Raw genomic sequence first — 18,705 nt, 5'->3', positions numbered from 1 at the left:
TTCTGTCATAAGGAGCAGATAAAAAGCCTGCTGATTTGGACTGGGGATGTGGCTTAGTGGCAGAGCACCTACCTCATATGTACAAGGCCTTGGATTCAATTCCCAGTACTGGAAAAAAAGCCTGGTGATTTTTCTAACCCGCTCTGTTTGGGGGACCCGGTCTGCAGTGACAGCACCCTAATCCACAGCCAATTTTTACAGAGCCCTTGGCATGTACCAGGTCCTGTACTGTGTCTTGCGTACATTTTTTTTTTTTTTTTGACTTTTTGAAACAGGGTCTCACTCTGTAGTTTAGGCTAGCCTTGAATTATGTAGTTCAGGCTGGTCTCCAACTCACAGCCATCCTCCTGCCTCAGCCTCCCGCGTGCTGCATTACAAGCAAGTGCTTGTATTACAAGCGTGCACCACCATGCCTGGCGTATACACCATTTTACTACATCATCTCCACCACCACAAGAGAAAGGAGCTGGGGATTTAGCTCAGTGGCACAGCGCCTGCCTGGCAAGCGCAAGGTCATGAGTTCAATTCCCAGTACTGGAAACCACCACCCCCCCGCAAAAAAAAAACAACCACAAGAGAAAGCTAATAATACATAATTCCCATTTCACAGCCAAGGAAACTGAGGTCAGAGATTACATTTCTGGCCCACAGTCGCTGAATATGATCCGCAATTTGGACTCTGGCAGTCTGGCTCTAGAGCTGAGCCCAGCACCACAAAGGGAGTATTTACAGTATTTCCAAAACACACCAGTGATTTATCAGTGGAAAGAAGCAAGCACAGACTAAAGGCGGGCTAGGGGGGCATCCCAGCACCGGCCGATCCCCTCGCCAAAAAGCAGCCTCCCCTGCTCCCCTGCCCTGACAGCCGGCCAGCGGCCCCTGGCTCACCTCACCACGGGCTCTGGGATGGCCTCCGCGCCGGCGGGTACCTGCACGCCTTTCTCCCACTCCTGTCGCCACGGATCTGCCAGGATGTAATAGTCATCCGGGCTGAGCTGGTAGGAATCTGGAATCTTCATGGCTGTGATCAAGTCCGTCCGGAAAACCTGGCGGGCGAGAGGGGAAGGGCCCGCTTTACACAGCCTCGGGGCGGCCCGCTCCTCCGCCAGAGGAAGGGGTGAATGCCCTCAGCTGAAGTGGGCTTCCTGCCTGCTCGCTTCCACACGCGACAGGACACGGGCAGGGAGAACTGTAAGTAACGCATCTCTGAACCCGCAGACGCCTCGCACGCCGTAAACCTTCCAGCAGAGCTCGTATTCTTCTGACCTACGCAAGCACGGGGTTTGAGTGACAGACGGGAGTACACCTAATAGAGAAAGGCGAAAGAATAAAACAAGCAAAAAACAAGCCCAAAAATAAAAAAGGAAGAAAAATAATCAGAGGGTAGAAAGGCACCTGCGAATGCAACGCTGCCGTTCTGTGACTGCTCGAGGGAATCAGTACTGGATGTTTAACACCGTGACAGGTTTGTATCCACAGGCGCAGGTAGCAGTATAGAGCAGCAGCAGGCGCGCACTCCCCACAAATAGCAAAGGAAAAGGGCGGGTCTTAGGGAAGCTTGGAGAGTGACTGCACATAAGCAGGGACCTCCAAGGTCCTGCACAGGCAAGGACACCAGGTTCCCCACCTCAGCAGGGCGGGACATGGCACCACCCAGAGCTGTGATGGGAAGGAGGAAGCAAGCTGTCCTCCTGCTTCAGCAAACCTGTCCGAACACCCTCGGGCCGGGGGCTACGGAGGCTTCCAGGCTTTCCACGAACCTACGTCCACAACCGCTCTTCCTGGAGTTCTGCCACCCCCGACTTCACCCTGAATGAGCTCCAAATGCACAGCCAGCTGGCCCTGGGCAACGCCTCCTGCCCCTATGGTTGAACTGTGGCCCCCAACAGAATGCTGACATGAAATATGGCAGCACCGCTACATACTGTGTGACCTGCTCAGGTACCAACCTTTGGGGTGATCGCCGCTTGAGAATGACAAGTTAAAGGACTCACATCAATGAGACAAGAGACATCACTTTAAGAAACACACCAGGCCTGCGCCTCCCAGGAAAGGGGATGCCCGCTGTTCAGTTCAGGGTAGGTCAGCTCTCACCCTTCGCAAGGCTCTCTGGCGAAGTGAGTCAGTGCTAACCTCTGCGGGCCAGGGCCCACGCTCCAGGTGCGGGTATCCTACTGCAGTCCAGAGCCAGCACCTCTGGGAGAAAGACTGAATGGTGCACCAGTGTGCCCGGCAAGTGCATCCTGCAGAATTTAATTAGTATCTGCATCCAGCTAGAAAAAGCCCTGACCTGGAAAGGGTCAAGTTTCTTTCTTTTCCTTTTTTTTTTTGCACTGCTAGGGAGCTGATCCCAGGACCTTGTATGTGCGAGCGCTCTGCTACAGAGCTACACCCCAGCAGGTCAAGTTTCTTTAAGACTCTATTTGCCAATATAATTTAATTGTTAAGACTAACACTCTAACGTTTAATTAGGGTGCCAGTGTGAAAAAATTAAAATCAGATTATGATTAAATGCTAATTAAACAGAAGATGGAATGTGGCTAAGATTTCACAGCCCCGATAATTTGCATATCTTATTAGCAAGCAGTAAGATAGCTAATACAAGAGTGCAAACTAGATACTTTTGAGGTGCCCTGCAGCAGCCCACTTTGCTGGAGGAAGACTTTCCCCACTGAGGCCTCTGGTACTCTGTCAAGTCCAAGAGGTCCGGACCTGTGCTACCTCCCTGAGTCCCAAGGACAGGATGTGCCAAGGCTGGGCAGAGCCCAAAGTGACTCGGGACAGCTTCACATTCCTCAGGGGTGTGGCATGGGCCCTACCGCTCATGCCACGGGGACCGGCTCAGCCAGGACCCTGCTCGGCCACCATCTTGCTCCCGAGATCAGCCCTACAAGAAGCCTGGAGCCATCCAGCGCCCCCTCAGCCCCGCTGCCCCCCGGGCTCTGGCTACCGCCCTTGAGTTACCCTGAAGCCAAACCAGGCAGGGAGAACCGCAGGGCACACCTGCTCCTGGGCCCCGAGGACGCCCTTGCAATCCATCTCCCAAGCACTTTTTACCCTTTTTCAGGTGGGAGATGCTGTCTGAGACCCTCTTTTTGTTTGCCAAAGGGGGCCTGGTTTTCGGCGCTCCATTTATGGGTGCCCGGCTTCCCCCTTAGAAGTGTTGGTCCAGCTCCTATCTGCCTGGGAAGCCTTCCTCATTACCAGGCTGGGCTCTGCTTTGTCTGAACTCTCACAGTGCCTGTCTGGAGTCTCCCAGTTTATTGTCTTGCCTTTCCCACCAGAAGGGAAGCTGCTGAGGTCTGGCAGGGCCACCGCGGTGGAGCCTAGCAGTGGGGCAGGGCCTGGAACTCACCGGGAACTGGCCCCCGGTGGATCAGCCTCCTTCTCCTTGGTTGCCATCCAAGGCCACAGCTGGGCAGCTGGCTACGCGGTGCCCTCCCAAAGTAGCCTCTGTACACTGGTACTACCATACATACAGCAGCCCATTTCTAACCTGAACACTTTTTGTTTTGAATTGCCAGGGGTTAGCTTGGGTTCGTTTCATTATTCTAAAACTCGTTTGAATGATTTATGGAAAACTAAATAATCAAACGGACACTGGTGAGCAGAATTCTCACCATGGCAGGAAAGTTGCAAGGTGGAAAACAAGCTATTTGTTTAAGCATGTAAATGTTTACTACTTTTCTCTCTTCGAAGAGATTGACAAATTGTCCTGGAAGGTCGGCTGCCTAGCAACCAAGTTCTGCCCAGCTGCTTGGGAGACAGTCATTGTAGCTTCTCAAACAGTATGAAGGAGGTTTAAAGACCTCAAATTCCAATTTAATAACCAACCTGAGTGCCAACGGGGCCACTGCAGCCCTGGAGGGAGCTAAAGACCCTGCTGTGTCCAAGTGTAGGGCTGTCACCTCAGAACACAGCCTCCGGCCCTGCCCTAGGGTTCCTTTACCTAAAACCTAAGCCTACACCACCCGCACAAGTCTACCTGTCTCCCCAGAACTGAGCACAGGCTCTGGAAGAAAGTGTCACCGGCACCCGTGAGCTCCAAAAACAAACAATGACAACAGGGAGCCCCCAAAGTGTGCTCAAACACAGCTGGCAGGCACCCCGCGAAGAGTTTTAATACAGGATGGTGTGATTTGTGAGTGCTGTTTGAGCATTTCATCCTGAAGTCTTGGTTCTTCCTTTTCTCCAGGGCTCAATTACTATGTCAGAGTCCTTCAGACCGAGAGGCACCAAGAGGAAGTTGGTTATTTAAGGCTCCAGCACTTAGCACAATTACAAAATGTAATTATTTGTGTCATTTTTTGTTTAATGTCCATCTCCTCTAATAATCAACTGCAGAGAGACAGACACTGCACCCATCCTGTTTCCTGTCTTTACTGTGCCCCCGTGCAACACTGCACTTGGTGCCGGGTGTGGTGGCGTGTGCCTGTAATCCCAGCTCTCAGGAGGCTGAGGCAGGAGGAACGCCTTGGGTTTGAGGCCAGCCTGGGTTGCAAGAGTAAGATGAAGATCAGCCTGCATTATATAGTAAAACCCTGCCTCAAACAAAAAACAACACTGCACTTGCTATACAGGAGGTGTTTAAGAAATGTTTATGGAGGGGCTGGGGATTTAGCTCAGCGGCAAAAGCGCCTGCCTGGCAAGCGCAAGGTCGTGAGTTCAGTTCCCGGTACCGGAGAAAAACAAAAACAAAAACAAAAACAAAAAAACCAGAAGAAATGCTTATGGAATAAATGAATGAAAATGAATGAATGAATGAGGCCCAGGACCTGCCTGAAGTATCGCCACATCCTGAAACTTCCTGTCAGGCTGAGACAGAAAGGGAGCAGGTAGCCAGCATGGAGGCAGGAGACTGACCCAAAGGAGGAACTAGAAACTGGCCCTGGTCAGTTGAGACAAATGGCTTTGGTTGCGCCTTTCCTTGACCTCTGTCCATCCCAGGAGGGGGCAGACTCGCAACTCCAAGGGAAGGCTGAGGGTCTGTCGCAGTGTTCCCTGGGTACTCTCATCATCAGAAATACCCGCTAACAGTGGAGCTGAGTCATGTGCGGTACTGTGCTAAAAGATTTACCTCTGTGGTTCAACCAAACTCATACTGCCCTCACGTTACAGAGGTGGAGACAAAGACGCAGAAAGGTCGAATCCCTTGTCTCAGGTCCACAGTGCTCTTTAACAAGGACAGCGAGCCCGCACATATTTCATTTTTTAAATAATCTTTACGGCCTGGATCCTGATAAAGAGTATCCTCAGCTAAGAGCAAACTTCACAGTTAAAATTAGGTATAAAACACCAGAAAAGGGCTCTGGGAATAGCGCCCCTCTCCCAGGCATGCTTCAGACTACCGCCAGGCTGAGTTAATCAAATGCTTTAAGAACAAAAATACTCAACCTCACTTTTTCTTATTTTCATGAGGATAATAGCACTTCCTGCTCTTAAAGAGAATTTATTGCACGCATTTCTTTTGCAAGACAAGTCCCAGAGGCCAGAAGGCCTTTCCAGCTGGCGGCAGCAGGAATGTTTCTGACTAATTGACAAAAAAAGTAGATCCTGCTCCCCTACCCAGAGTTGCGTCTCAGAGACCAGGCACTTGGCCCACAGGAAAGGTCCCTCACCCGCTATGCAGCCCGCCTCTGGACATGGCGAGGACCTGCTGTGGGCTACAAGCGTGGCTCAAAACCATAGGGGCAAGCACAAAGGCTGCCTGGGGATTCTCCCGCTTTTTATCAGGTTTGTGGGCGTTTTACATGTTACCACAACACACGCCATTGAACAGATGTTATCTTAAACATCTGGGCAATACCTCTGCTCCTCCAGGAATGCTTTTTATGTAGCCCACGTTTCAGCCCCAACATAACCTGGCTGCACCCCACTTCACCCTTCTCCCAGGGGAGAAGGATGCCACTTGTAACAGCAAGGGTAGAGCTTTGAAGCTTCATCCTCTCACACTACCATTTGCTGGGCGAGCAGAAGGGGGTTTTACTGGACACTGCTTCTGGGGGACACCCCCTTGTTGGCAGCGGAAGTTATTTCACTCCTCTCCCCTAGTTCCCTGTCCCCGAAAACAGGCTGAGGCGTCAGTGAAGGGTCCTCGTGGAACTTGCAAAGGCCTCATTCTGCCCTCTAGGGCCCCACTACTTGGTCACCAGGGCCTACAAAGAAGCTGACAGCTGGATCTCAACTCCCACCCTAGCTTCCATTTCAGGGTGTTAATTTCACCTGACACCCTCAGTGCCTACCCCACTCATCTCTACCCCACTCATCTCCGGGACCTCCCGCCCGCTTGGCCCATGGGTCTCAAGAAAGGTCATTCACATCGACAGAACATAAACTCCAAGGTGTGAACAGATGACAATCTCAAGGCTAGGAAAGAAACAAATCACTTGCCGAGAGGCACAGCGGCAAAGCCTCGGCCTCCTGGAAAAACTGGCTGCGCCGCCAGTAACAGCCACTTTCCTGTGTAGCTGCACCTGCATCCTGCCGACACAAGCTCCCTGGGGACGCACTGGCCCCTGGCACTGCTCCGAGCACCCAGCCAGGCCTCCTAGGTGCTCCTGAGTGCTTGCTGATCTTACTCAGCATCAGCAGTCCAGGGTCCCAGTCTGTGCCTACTGGCTGACTTCTGGGGACAAGGACTTCCTGAAAACACGTGTCTGTCCTTGCTATGGCCTGTCTGGGGAAACCCCCACAGCCTGGCTTGCTCTTCCTCTTTCTTCGCCAGCCCAGGCTGGAGGAAGACGTAGCCTCCAACACAAACCACAGGGGTGGCCCCTAGTTCTCTTGTAGATGTGTTCCTCAGGCCCCTGGTAGGCTGTGTAAGCACCTATGGGAGAAGGGGGGGTGCCCGGCCCACTCCTGCCTTTGCCGGGGTCCCTGAGCCCAGCTGGAGATCCCTCCTCCTCAAGCCCACCACAGCTTCTGATAACAACACACCAGGAACCCCTCTTTTTGGTGAATGGGAAGGGAAGTCTAAGATCTGAGCTCTCCGCCCCGCCCCAGTAGGAGGGATTTAACAACAGTACAGTATGGGCCCTCTTCCAGACCACTTAAGTCAGAATACCCAGGGGTGGGGTTAGGTGGAGGTCTGCTATGACTCTGTAAAAGAATCCTCTCCAACTGAGTTCTCAGAGGTGTGTCCCACCAGGGGTTAGGAACTACAAAAGGCTGCCTTATTTGGTGAGACAGGCCTGGCCAGAAACCCCAGGCTGTGGAAGAATTTACACAATAAAAGCAGCTCCCCAGGCAGGGACAATCTTTTCCCCTTCGTCAGGATTTAAGGGCCAAGGGATGGAGTTCAGCAAGAGCAGGCAAAACTGGACGGCTTCAGGCTGAGACCTGGGCTCAATGCCCCTTTTCCTTTCACTGCCTAACGGGACTCTGGGGCAAACTTCAGACTGTGTGCTTCCACCAAAAATCCTGACACAGCCACCAAGGTTCCTGGGTCCGTCTCCCCAGCGCTCAGCGCTAAGGCCTGCGCGGCCCTCTCCCCGGTGAGGGAAGGGGCTGTCCACTGGGTAAGGAAGTGGGCCTCAAGGCCACAGCCCTGTCCAGGGTCCTGACTTCTGGTCAGCGCTTTCATCAGTCCTGGGCATCTCCTTCGGTGTTAAGGGCACCCCTTGATTTGCACCCTTGCAGAATACCGAGAAGGGTGTCAGGACATGGCATCAAAGGACAGCCCTATCTGTCTCACTTAAACCCAATCCCAGCCATCGTAGGTCAGCTGGGTTCACGAGACACCCACCGCCGCTTCGATGCAAAGCCCCTCGGGGCCTCAGATCTGCCCCATACCTGTCCCCATTCAGAGAGGAAGAGGCCAAGGCAACGCTGTGTTCCATGGTGCTACAGGCACCGGAGGGGTTTTCTGCACCACGTGAATGCTCCGCAAGTGTGCCCGACAGAGAACACAATGTGAGACCCGCCCAGCAGCTGCCCCGTAAGGCACTGGACACATGGGGCTCCCAGAACCCCTTTCGCCAGGTGTCCAGAGCCCTTGGGCCCCAGGCCCGGCAGACCTGGCCCTCCCCTTCCAGCTCATTCACAGAAAGAGAAGGGAGTAGCCCGGCGAGCAGATTTAGTGCAAACATTGTCTGCAGCCAAGTCCTTGCTTTCCTCTCCGCCCTCTCATGAGCCAAATAATTTGGAAGCTTTCATTGACGGCGTCGTCTCTGTCCCACGATAACTCAGGATTTATGGCAGCCACAGCTCAACCTTCTCACTTAGGGGATGAGGGAAACCTCGCAGGCTGCTCTCCAGCCTGCTGTGGGAGGCAAATCTTGTCCTTGGCCAACATTCAAGGCTGGGAGGAGGCCTCAGCCCTCCCGGAGCTCAGAGGGGGAGGTGCCTCCTACTCAGACCCCACAGCCACCTGCAAGAAGCTCCTGGCCTGGGTCCTGGGACCTGGGGCCATGCCTAGCTGGTCCCCAGTGGGCCTCTTACCAGGGTTTGACTCTATTTTTAGGTACAAGGGCTCTGGGCTGGAAAACCCAAGAGGCAGGGGAATTTTCTCCCCCATGCAAATCGCTCTTGCTTCTCAGCCTTTGCTGACACCTGTTTCCTCCCAGCCAAGCCAGATCCCGGTTTAGATGGCAGCTGGGTCCCCCGAGGCAGCCCCTCCTCTCACCTGAGCTTGGAGAAGGCAAGGCGGGCGGGGAGGAGCCGGGCTTGGGATCAGCCTGCAGTGCGGGAAATGTGGGCCAACCCAGGAGTTTCCACCCCACTCCAACCCGACCAGCCAGAGACGAGGAGTCTAAAGGGCAGGTGCCTCATGTCCCAAAGGGGTGCGACACTTCCGGCCTGGGGGGCGCGAGGAAGGTACAGATAGGTGGCCACTCTCTGACTGCAGAAACCATGGGAAAAATAAAGCTAGTGGGTCTCAAGGCTGGGAGGTCACCTCACCTGCCTTGAGCTCCCCAGGCTGCCCGTAGCTCTTCCATCCCCCTCTCCCACAGGGGTGCGGTGGGCAGAAGCAATAAGAGCCTCGGCCCAGCATGGGCTTCCCCTCCCTAACAGCATCCCCAGAGATCTCGCCATTCATCTCCACCCCTCCCCTAAGGGGCCACGGTAGGGTACCAGGTGGGGGATGGGGCATGGGGTCTCAAAGGACTGGTGGAGGCCTCCACCTCCCCGGAGGAAAGTCCTAGGGATGGGCCGCTCCTGGAGGTGGAGGCTTTTTTCAAATGCAAAGTCTCCGGAAGCCCCCCAGGGGCTAGCTAAATACTAGTACCAGGATTGCTTCCGTGGTGAGGGACCAGAAAGGGCAGGGAGTGCCTGGAAAGAAACACCTTCCCCCAACCTAAACCAAGAGCCCTGCAGCTGAACTCCAGCCTTCCCCACCCCAAGGTTTGCAAGGTCTTACAGACATGACCTTGAGACCCTAAGTTTCCTTTTCTACAAGAGATCTCAGGGGTCCTGAGAATTCAGGGATAGTTTTAACGATAAAAAGTGCTTTCTAATGATTAAAAAGCCATGAAAAAGGCCGGGCATGCTGGACAGGGTTGTGATCCCAACACTTGGAAGGCTGAAGCAGGAGGGCTGCTGTGAGTTCAAGGCCAACCTGGGATACATGAGTTCAGGTCAGCTTGCATTACACAGTGACACCTTGTCTCAAAAAAAAAAAAAAAAAGAAAAAGAAAAAAGAAAAAAAAAAGCCATACGGAGCTCAATACCATAACTTTCCACAATAGCCCGTGCCATACTGCCTGATGCAGCGGGTACATTTACTTTTGCTTACCCTCCTTTTCTCCTTACTTGGCCCAAGCTCACTCTGCAGAGCCAGTTTCTCCTTCGCTCTTTATTTTACTTTGTGGAATAAACTTTGCCACTGCTTTAAAAAAGTTTAAAGTAATACAAAGCTGGGTCCAGCCCAACGCCTGCATTCTCATAGGTCGCAGAGCAGTGCTAAAATTCCACACCTCCACGCCCCTGCAGCCCAACCTGTGCCGATGGCCTCCTCCAGACCAGGGGCACTGGCAGCAAGGGCCTAAGGCGGAGCAAGAAGGCGCCAGGATGTGACTTTTTAGGGGCTGCAGGAAGCAGGGTCCTGATGTGAATCTGTCTACCCTAATACTCTCCTCCACAGCTCCGGACGCCCATCCACACCTGACACTCCGTGTGGGAAACATCTCAAGACCACAGGAAGGCTTACAATGCACCTGTATGTGAAACAGTTGTAAGTAGCATATGACTAATGCGACGGCTCTGAAGATCCCACCCTTCAGCCTGACACCAGCTCCAAAGCAGTATTTCTCCCCCTCAGAGGGGCAGAACAGCTTGAGGACGACCTAGGAGGTAGTTAGGTGAACCCGACCCATTCATTCCACAGAGCCATCCTGGCCTCCCTGTTCACCGCGATCCGTGCACCTGTGCCAGGAACTCGCCGCCCCACGCTCCTGGCCCCAGGAACCCCCACCCAGGCTTCTAAGATGCATGTCGCTTGTCATTACCCACCTCTGAGGGCTTCTTTTCTTTCTGCCGGGGCCAGCCCGCCTTGGTGCTGCTGGGCAGTTTGGAACATCTTGACGCTGGCGTAGAAGTGGCGTGACCTGCAGAGAGAGAAGGGCCGTGAGGGGTCCTGGAGGACCAGCCATGCCACCTACCCACATCAGGGTAGGGGACTATAAGCAAAGCTCGGGCCTGAATGTTCAGGAGAGGCCTCTGTCCCTGCTCTGGGCCTCAGCCTCTCTGCTCACCCACCAGAAAGGGCCCAGGAAATTGAAGGCAGGTGCCTTACTGTGTGACCTCCGGACAAGTCAGTCCCCGGTCCTCTCTGGGACTCTGCCTCCTCCTTCAGTCAAGGGGTGCTGAGTAAACGTTGTGTGCCCTCTCGCCAGCCCCAAGTTAGGTATAACACAATCCTCAGGGCAAAGCAGGACAGCGGGAAGCTGCGTGAAGCAGACGAGGAGACCGCCAGGCATGAGAGCTGAGTCCGTCCCTTACTAGCTGGCCACTGCCGTAGGCACATGACCTCAACTCTGAGCCGCAGGTTGCTCTTCTATAAAACAGGGCTGAGACGCTTTGTCCTCCAAAGGCTCATACGCTGGAGACGTGGTCCCCAGGGCAGCATTACGGGGAGGCCCTGTAAACCTTTAAGAGGTTGGGTCTCAGGAGAAGGACGTACGTTACTGGGGCCAATCGACCATGGACTGAAATCTCCCGAACTGGGAGCTAAGCAGTCTCCCTTTGATAAGTTAGTCACCGCATGCGCTTGGTCACAGGGCTGTGAAGCTAACACAGAGGCCCAGAGATGAACGGTCTTCCACAGGATGACTGAATGGCATCATGCCCCCGAGGTCTTAGAGCGGCCCCTGGCACAGAAGGATTCCTCAGTAAGCATCAGCTGTCACTACTGGGTCCTAAGGCCCTCGCTAGACTACAGGCCCTCTGGTCCCATGAATCAACGGAACAGCAAGAAGGGTCACAGGCAGACCCAACGCTGTGGGCGAACGGGAGCAGCAGTCACAGAAGGCACAGTGGGGGGCGCTTGTTGGGAGGGAGCCAGCCACTGCCTGGCCCAGGCCCGATGAAGCTCCAGGGCTCAGCTGCCCAGATGCCCGTTCGTGCATGCATTGGGCCCTCTCGAAGGGCTCCTTCTCGGGCACTGAAGTCAGAAACGAGGCTGTGGTTCTTGGTTCTACTGGACCGGGCCGCAAGCAGCTGTTGTAGCCACAGAAGGTAGATGCTGTGATCTCCGGCTACAGGCTGGCCAGGCCGGACGCCACAGGCAGACCCGAAGGACAGTGAATGAAACCCACATGAAGGGAAGGGGCTGGAACCTCCCGGCCATCCTAGCGCAGCTAGGCTTTTGTGGGCTGGGCAGCTCTGCAAACCAGGAGGGGATTCACAGATCCCACTAATCCCCCACTGGCTTACCGTGTGTGAACTAAGTACAGGGCTCCAGGCCCGGCCCCCCTGGCAGCAAAGCTGCTTCCTTAGGTGGCGGCCTCCTGGCAGTGTATCTGCTACCCACAGTGGATGGAACCACGCACTCCAACGGGCACCCGCAGGCCTCGCTTCTTGGGCCGCCTTCTCTGAGGTGGGCCTTATGCTGGAGGGCAGCTCTCACCTTGCACCCACCTCCCAACCTGCTCTGCTCCCAACTTCCAGAGGGTCCTCTCGAAGCCTCATTTCCTCCTTGACAACACACCTCGGTTCCTCCCACCCAGGCAGCCACCTGCCATATCCACTCCACACACAGGTCTACTTCTGCGAGTCTGCTGTCAAGAGCTCACGAAATGTGGGCTTCCTCATTAATTTCTCCAGGCAACATTCACCCAGCACCTACTCTATGCCAGACTGCAGCTGGAAATACAGCAAAATACAGCAGCGAGAAGACTTGAACTCTCTTATCAAGCTGTTTCCCATTGGCTAGAGAAATATATTTATCAGGTAACTACCATCAAGAGCCGACAGGCTTTAGATGTTATATAGCAACTTCCTAAAAGGGCCCTGGCTCAGCAGGAAGGCCAGAAAGGGACCTTTTTCTTCTGCCAGCCAAAAGTGCTACATGCAAAGGCCCTGGGGGCAGCTGGGCTATTCTAACCACAGTAAAATGAGTGAGGCAAGACCTAGAGGGTGCCGGGTGTGGTGGCGCATGCCTGTAATCTCAGCACTCGGGAGGCTGAGACAGAAGGATCGTTGCAAGTTTGGAAGCAGCCTGGGCTACAAAGGGAGCTCAAGGCCAACCTGAACTGTATAGTGAGACCCTGTCTCAAAAAGACAAAAAAGCAAAAACAAACAAATAAACAAAAGACCTACAGGGTAAAGAGAAGTAAAGTGAAAGGGGCAGAAAGGCCCTGCAGGCCACGGGCAGGGTGCAGGGACTAGCTGAGGAGCAGAGGGCCTGATTTAATTTACGTTTTTATCACCATACCCCTCAGCTGAGCTGAGACCATAGGGTAGCCTCTTCCTACCCAGGCCTCAAACGCTTCCCCTATAGGAGCCCCAGATGGGAAGGCCTTACTGTCACTGGTGTCGGAGTTGTCGCTGCTGATGGAGTATTTTCGCCTCTTCTCTTCCATCTACAACAAAAGGCAGACAGGTCTGTTATACTCGTGGACAGCTTGGGAAATCCTCAATCTCTCAGTAAACTACGCCATCATCTACCGGCGCACACCCATGCCCCTGCAGAGGAAGGAGAATAAAAGAAAGGCCATCCTGAACTCGCCTTGTCCTCTGCTGGCCCTGCACTCTCCCCACCCACCCACATGGCCTTGTGCTTTGCAGTAGAGGCCACGTCTCCATCTCCAGAGCCCAGAGCCCTCAGATGAGAAGTATGGCCAAAGAGGACACTCACGGAAACCTGGTTCCAACAGAAAACCCATTCCCACGTCAGGCACCTCCTGTGTGTCCCCCACACACAGCAGGGGAGGAGGGCAGAGGAGGAACAAGACTGCTTCTTCCAGTACTGTCCCTGACATAAGGGAGAAGCCAGCGGACACAGTGGAGGACACAGTGCAAAGTGGTGGCCAGCAGGGGTGGGGGTGGGTACCTGAGACATACTAGACACAGGGAGACTGGCCCCAGGCTGGGGCACCAGTGTCTTCCCCTCATTGTCTTTCCCCAGATGAAAGCAAAAAGTAACTTTATCAACTGAAAAATCTCTCTCTCTCTCTCTCACACACACACACACACACACACACACACACACACGGGACCTCACACAGAATCCACCCTTTACCCGCACTCTCGTGTCCTAAATAACCCAGTGAATTGTGAGCTACTAGCTCTATTCAGAGGAGGCTTGGTGCCTTGTCTTGCTTGTAACTGAAATGAGGTGTGAACTTTGAGGCTGAAGTCTAATCCCCGAGCCCAAGCTGAGCTGTCTTTGAACAAACCATTAGCTCCAGCCTATCGGAAACCTTTTTGTATGTGTACAGCACTAGGGAAGGAACCCAGAGGCTTACACAAGCTCGGCGAGCGCTCTACCACTGAGCCGAGCTATCTATACTCCAGCCTTCTTTGCTTTTCATTTTGAGACAGGATCTCCTGAAATCACTGAGTTGCCCAGGCTAGCATTGAACTTGTGATCCTCTTGGCCTCAGGCTTCCGAGGAGCTGCGGTTACACGTGTGCACCTCTGCACCCTGCTCTGCTGGAAATCTTCCCCATCCACTGCTTCTTCTAGTCCTGCAGAGTCCCACGTGGCAGAGCCCGTTCTCATCCCCTGGGAGGGCAGCTTGATAAGCTGTGCAGTCTCACCAGTGCTCTGTGGCCAAGTTCTAATGTGAGGATGGAGCTGGAGCTCAGAGTCTAGAACATTCCCTAACGTGCTCTTAGGAGTTATGGAATGGCCTCACTGCCTACAGCCAAGTTCAGCGAGGAGTCTTTACGTCCAGGAAGAAAACCTTGAAGCCCAGCCATCTGCCGGCCACCCAGGCTCCTCACCCTTGCTGAGGTCCCACCTGCCACATAATACCCACTGCCGCCTGCCGCCCTTACCCTTTGTCAGTTCCTGCTGAGCCCTGGGTGTCCCTATCTTACTGCAGCCCTGCAGAGACCAGGGGGCATCTGCTCAGTAAGGCAGGGACCAGGAGGACCCTCATGCCTTGCACCTGACCTCAGCTACGAGCACCTCTCCATTCCAGTGGGCCAACAGAATGGCAGGAGGTTCACTGGAATTACTTGCTGCTGAGACCCAAAGGTCAGACAGTGTCCCCAGAAGGGGGAGGGGCTGAGGGACACCTGGTGATGCTGGCAGCACAGATGCCCAAGAGAAGGAGCAACAGCAGCTTCGACTGCTAAGCACTCTTGCCGCAGAAGTGGGGGTGCTCTGCCACACTGGGACCTTGCGGAAGCCACAGAACATCTCTTGGTGGCAGGTGGATGTGAAGGCTGCTTCCCCTTTACAGATGAGGAAACTGGAGCTCGGAGGTTAAGTAACTTGCTTGCATGTAGCTCAGGAGAGAGACCTCACTCTTCACCTCTTGTGCAGCACACAGCAAGCAGCCCAGCGACCACAGCTGTGCTCCTTGGCCTCCCAGGTCTCCGCATCAAGTGTAAGAAAGGCTGACTCTGACCGAGCCCTGCCCAGCCCCGTCACTGGTGGAGCAGCAGGCAGGGAAGGGTACTATCCATGCACCCAGCCTTCCTCGTCTGCAATCCTGAATGGGAATTACGTTTCTCTTTCCAAAAAGATTGCACATCCAAGCTAGGGTCCCCACAGAATGAAATGCAGAATCTATGGGGGGGGATGTAGCTCGGTGGAAAGGGACACGCTCAGCATGCACAAGGCCCTGGCTTCAGGGGAGTGCCGCAGGAGCTGAGCCACCAGGGGGGCTGGGTTCAAATCCTAGCCTTATTACTCACCAGGCCAAGGTCTTTGGCAAAGACCTACCTCCCAGGAGGTAAGCTGGATGTGGATTTTTGTATCAACCTCCTGAATTTAAAAATACTGGCAACTGAGTCAGAGTTTTTCAAACACTTTGAGAGGGCCAAACTAAACACATTCACGGGCCAGAATCAGCTAGTGAGTCTGAACGCGAGCAGCACACGGCCCTGAGCACAGGGGCTGGCGCTCCACACAGGTGCTAGCTATGAACACCACGGCAGCCTCAGGCCTCAGGGGACAGCCACTGGGCACGGGGGAGCGCCGGGGCGGAAAGGGCAGTGACACTGTACAGTAAGGGAGAGCCCTGGAATGGACCCGTTCACTACACACGCCCTTCTCACAGTGCCCAGACCTGCACCCTGCCTAGGCCGACCACCGGTCAACCGCCTAATCTGTCTCCCACAGTGCCTGGGGATCTCCCCGCTGGGTTAGGGCTACCCCCTTGGAGGGGGTTATGAGGGGAGCAGATCTGGCAGTGGCTTAATTGGAGTAATAACGAGGCTTCAGAGGGAAGCCACCGTGTTGTGAGTAAAGCTTCTTTCCTTTGAACCACGTCCACTGCAAAGGCCAGTGAACAACACCTGCTGTCACCCTCGTGAAAAGCCCCGCAAGTCACCCTCCCACCCCACCCCGACAGAGGGGACCCCTTTACCAAAAGAAGGCCAAGGCTGCAAAGGCAGGTGGGCGAGGAGGTGCCGACGCTTCACCTCGGCCTCTCCAACCCTCCCAAGGCAGGATCTGCTCTGGGAGGTAACGTCAATGTCCCAAGGAACTCACTGCGTGGGGACAGAAAGTAGTCCTGAAGTCCTCTCTATAAAGGAGACTCTAGGGAAGACCGTGTCTGCTCTTCCTGCCATTTGTACCTCTCCAGCCTGAAGACACAGGGAGAAGCCCCACTCCAGCCTGCGGGGTGCTCAGTGCTCTCCCGGAGTAGCAGCCGTGTGCCCGCTCTGCACCCACAGCCAACTCCGGAGAGGCGTGGCGGTCTCTCCCTCCACACCCACTTCCTTCCATGTCTCTGGTCACACCAGCAGAAGCCCATCTCATCGCTTGCCTAGTCTGCTTGTTCTTAGCTTCCTCTACGGCGTCCCCACAAACCAGGCTCCACGCAGCAGCCAGTCTTTTTATTTTTGGTGGTGCTGCTGGAGACGGAACACAGTCTCTTGTGTGCTAGGCAAAGTGCTCTACCACTGAGCTGCATTCCCAGCCCAGCGTAATCTCTAAAATGCATAATCACATCCCACTCCGCCCCTACTGAACATCTGTAAAAGGCTGCCTCCTGATTGAGGACCACTCTCGTAAGATCCTGACCAAAGCGCAAGGTCCCGAGTTTGATTCCCGGTACCAAAACACAAACAAACAAAAAAAGATCTTGACCACAAGACCCTATGCCATCTGGCCCCTGCCCACTTCGACAAGTTCGTGGTGACCACAAGCCCCTTCCTTACCATTTTCAGCCACGCCGGCCTCTTTTTATTTCCTCAAACAAGCCGAAGACTCCACAGTTCGAGTCCTGGGCCTGTAACATTCCTCTACCTGGTCTATACCTATAACATTCTTCTACTTGGTCTACGCACGTTGGGCTTTTCATCCTTCCGGTTTAGGTTTAAGTGTTGCCTAGGTCAGTCTTGGCCCATCAACCTATGTAAAGAATTAACCACCATGCTACTCAAGGTCTGCAGAACACCCATCCCAGAAGTTTGTGGGCTATTTGTTGAATATTCTTCTTGGAAGCATTAAGGAGCACGGCTTTCCACGTCTCTGCGGCAGGCCCGGCAGCCCCCGCACCCAGGATGACAGGGAGTGCTGGGCCCACGCAGCCCAGCTGGCTGGCCTGCATTCCCAGGAGCAGCCCAAGACTTGGTTCTGTTTTCGCAGCCCGCCTTCCCTGTCTTGACCTCACACATTTTCCATGAGGCTTTATTTGGTGGGGCTCCTGGCTAGCGATCAATGTCAACTCAGTAATAGGGCAGCAATTTGGTGGCAGATGTTTTCTTGGTAGTGTGGCCACCGGTCTTAGTGGGGGCTTTGGGTGTCGCCTCGGAACGCCACTGCCCAATGCCAGCCCCCTTTAAAGACCTCTCTGCAAATAAACTTAAACACCCCGAGCCTCCATTAGCGCCCTTCCAGCTGACCCAGGGAACAGTGGGCCTTTCAGGCCTGCTACTGCCACAGTCCCCTGGGCAGTTAAACACCCCAACCTGGCCTCCAGCCTCTCCTCTCCAGGGGCCACCAGACCTGGCCTGCCCACCACCACACACAGCAGGATTTCGTCCTCCAAAAAAGGGGGGGAAAGGGGCTTTCAAGCAGGCAATTTACCATTCCAGACACAATCTTTCAAAGAGAAACAAAAACTCTCCCTGTCTGAGGCAGACCGCTAAGGCGTGTGTGTAATAAGATGCTAATACAATTTAATGATATTTCGGCTGGAAAACCTGTCCTCAGAGCCTCCTTGTGTCGGGAAGGCCAGACGCTCAGAAAACAAGAGCTGTGCACTTTTAAACCGCTGGAAACGGGGGTCAGAGCCCCACTCTTTCCTATCTCTCATTAACTTTAATGCCTTCTCAGGGACAGTAATTGCACTTACAAAAATGATTTTGTGCACACAGGGTAGAGGGAGGGCTGCTGCCCGGATTTCACAACTCTGCTTCGCAGACTTGCTCCTCCAAGCCTAGGGGAGCCATCAGAGCCCACCTGAAATTCCAAGTATCCCGGCTCTCCCAGAACACGCCCAGGCCTTCCCTCCACACCAGTTCCCGGGACACACCACAGGGACCCTGAGGGAATGCAAGCGGCTCTGTCTACTTTATCTTTGAGGACTTCTCTACTCTTCCCTCCAAAGGCCAAGGCTTGGCCAGCTCACTCCCATATGTGACTGCCCGCTGGCACCTGGCTTCTGATCTCTTCTTCAGAGAAAGGAGCTGGCTCTCTGGCCTAGTCTAAAGGTGAAAGATCAAAGGTCAAACTGCACTGGGGGGTGGTGTCTCTCCAGATCATTAATAATAATAGTAAGACACAGTTAATACGAATCAAGCGCCTCCTACATGCTTTGCTTTTGGATTAATCCCTTTCTCCCCCATCCTCTTTCTTTGCAGTGCTGGTGATGGAACCTAGGGCCCTGCACATGTTAGGCAAGGGCTATACCACTGCGCTATGCGCCTAGCCCTGGGCATATTCCATGCAATATATTATAATTATAGTATGTCACTTACTACACCCACCGTGAGGCAGGGACTATCATTAATCCCATTGGCAGGTGAGGAAATTGAGGTCTAGAGCTGTATCACAGGTGGTTAACTGAACAGCCAGGCTTCAAACCAAGGCTGTCTGATGTCTCACCCTTAAAAGGTTAGTGCAAAAAAAAAAAAAAAAAAAAAA

At 54.0% G+C, this 18,705-nt stretch overlaps 1 protein-coding gene across 5 annotated transcripts in view; it reads right to left on the bottom strand.

Moving 5' to 3' along the window:
• Jade2 (jade family PHD finger 2) overlaps positions 1 to 18,705 on the bottom strand; it is a 46,137-nt gene that overhangs the window by 22,164 nt on the left and 5,268 nt on the right. For all 5 annotated transcript variants that reach the window (XM_005376157.2, XM_005376156.2, XM_005376155.2 and 2 more), the window contains exons 2-4: positions 12,962 to 13,019; positions 10,450 to 10,544; positions 889 to 1,046 (exon numbers count right to left, since the gene is read on the bottom strand). In XM_005376157.2, coding sequence (XP_005376214.1) covers positions 889 to 1,046; positions 10,450 to 10,544; positions 12,962 to 13,019 — 311 coding nt within the window. The remainder of the gene's footprint in view (positions 1 to 888; positions 1,047 to 10,449; positions 10,545 to 12,961; positions 13,020 to 18,705) is intronic.

Source organism: Chinchilla lanigera, unplaced genomic scaffold (genome assembly GCF_000276665.1).
Source record: "Chinchilla lanigera isolate Chin_1 unplaced genomic scaffold, ChiLan1.0 scaffold00007, whole genome shotgun sequence".
NCBI classification, from domain to species: Eukaryota; Metazoa; Chordata; class Mammalia; order Rodentia; family Chinchillidae; genus Chinchilla; species Chinchilla lanigera.
Note: the sequence above shows the minus strand (reverse complement) of the source record. Positions and strands in the feature narration are given on the sequence as shown.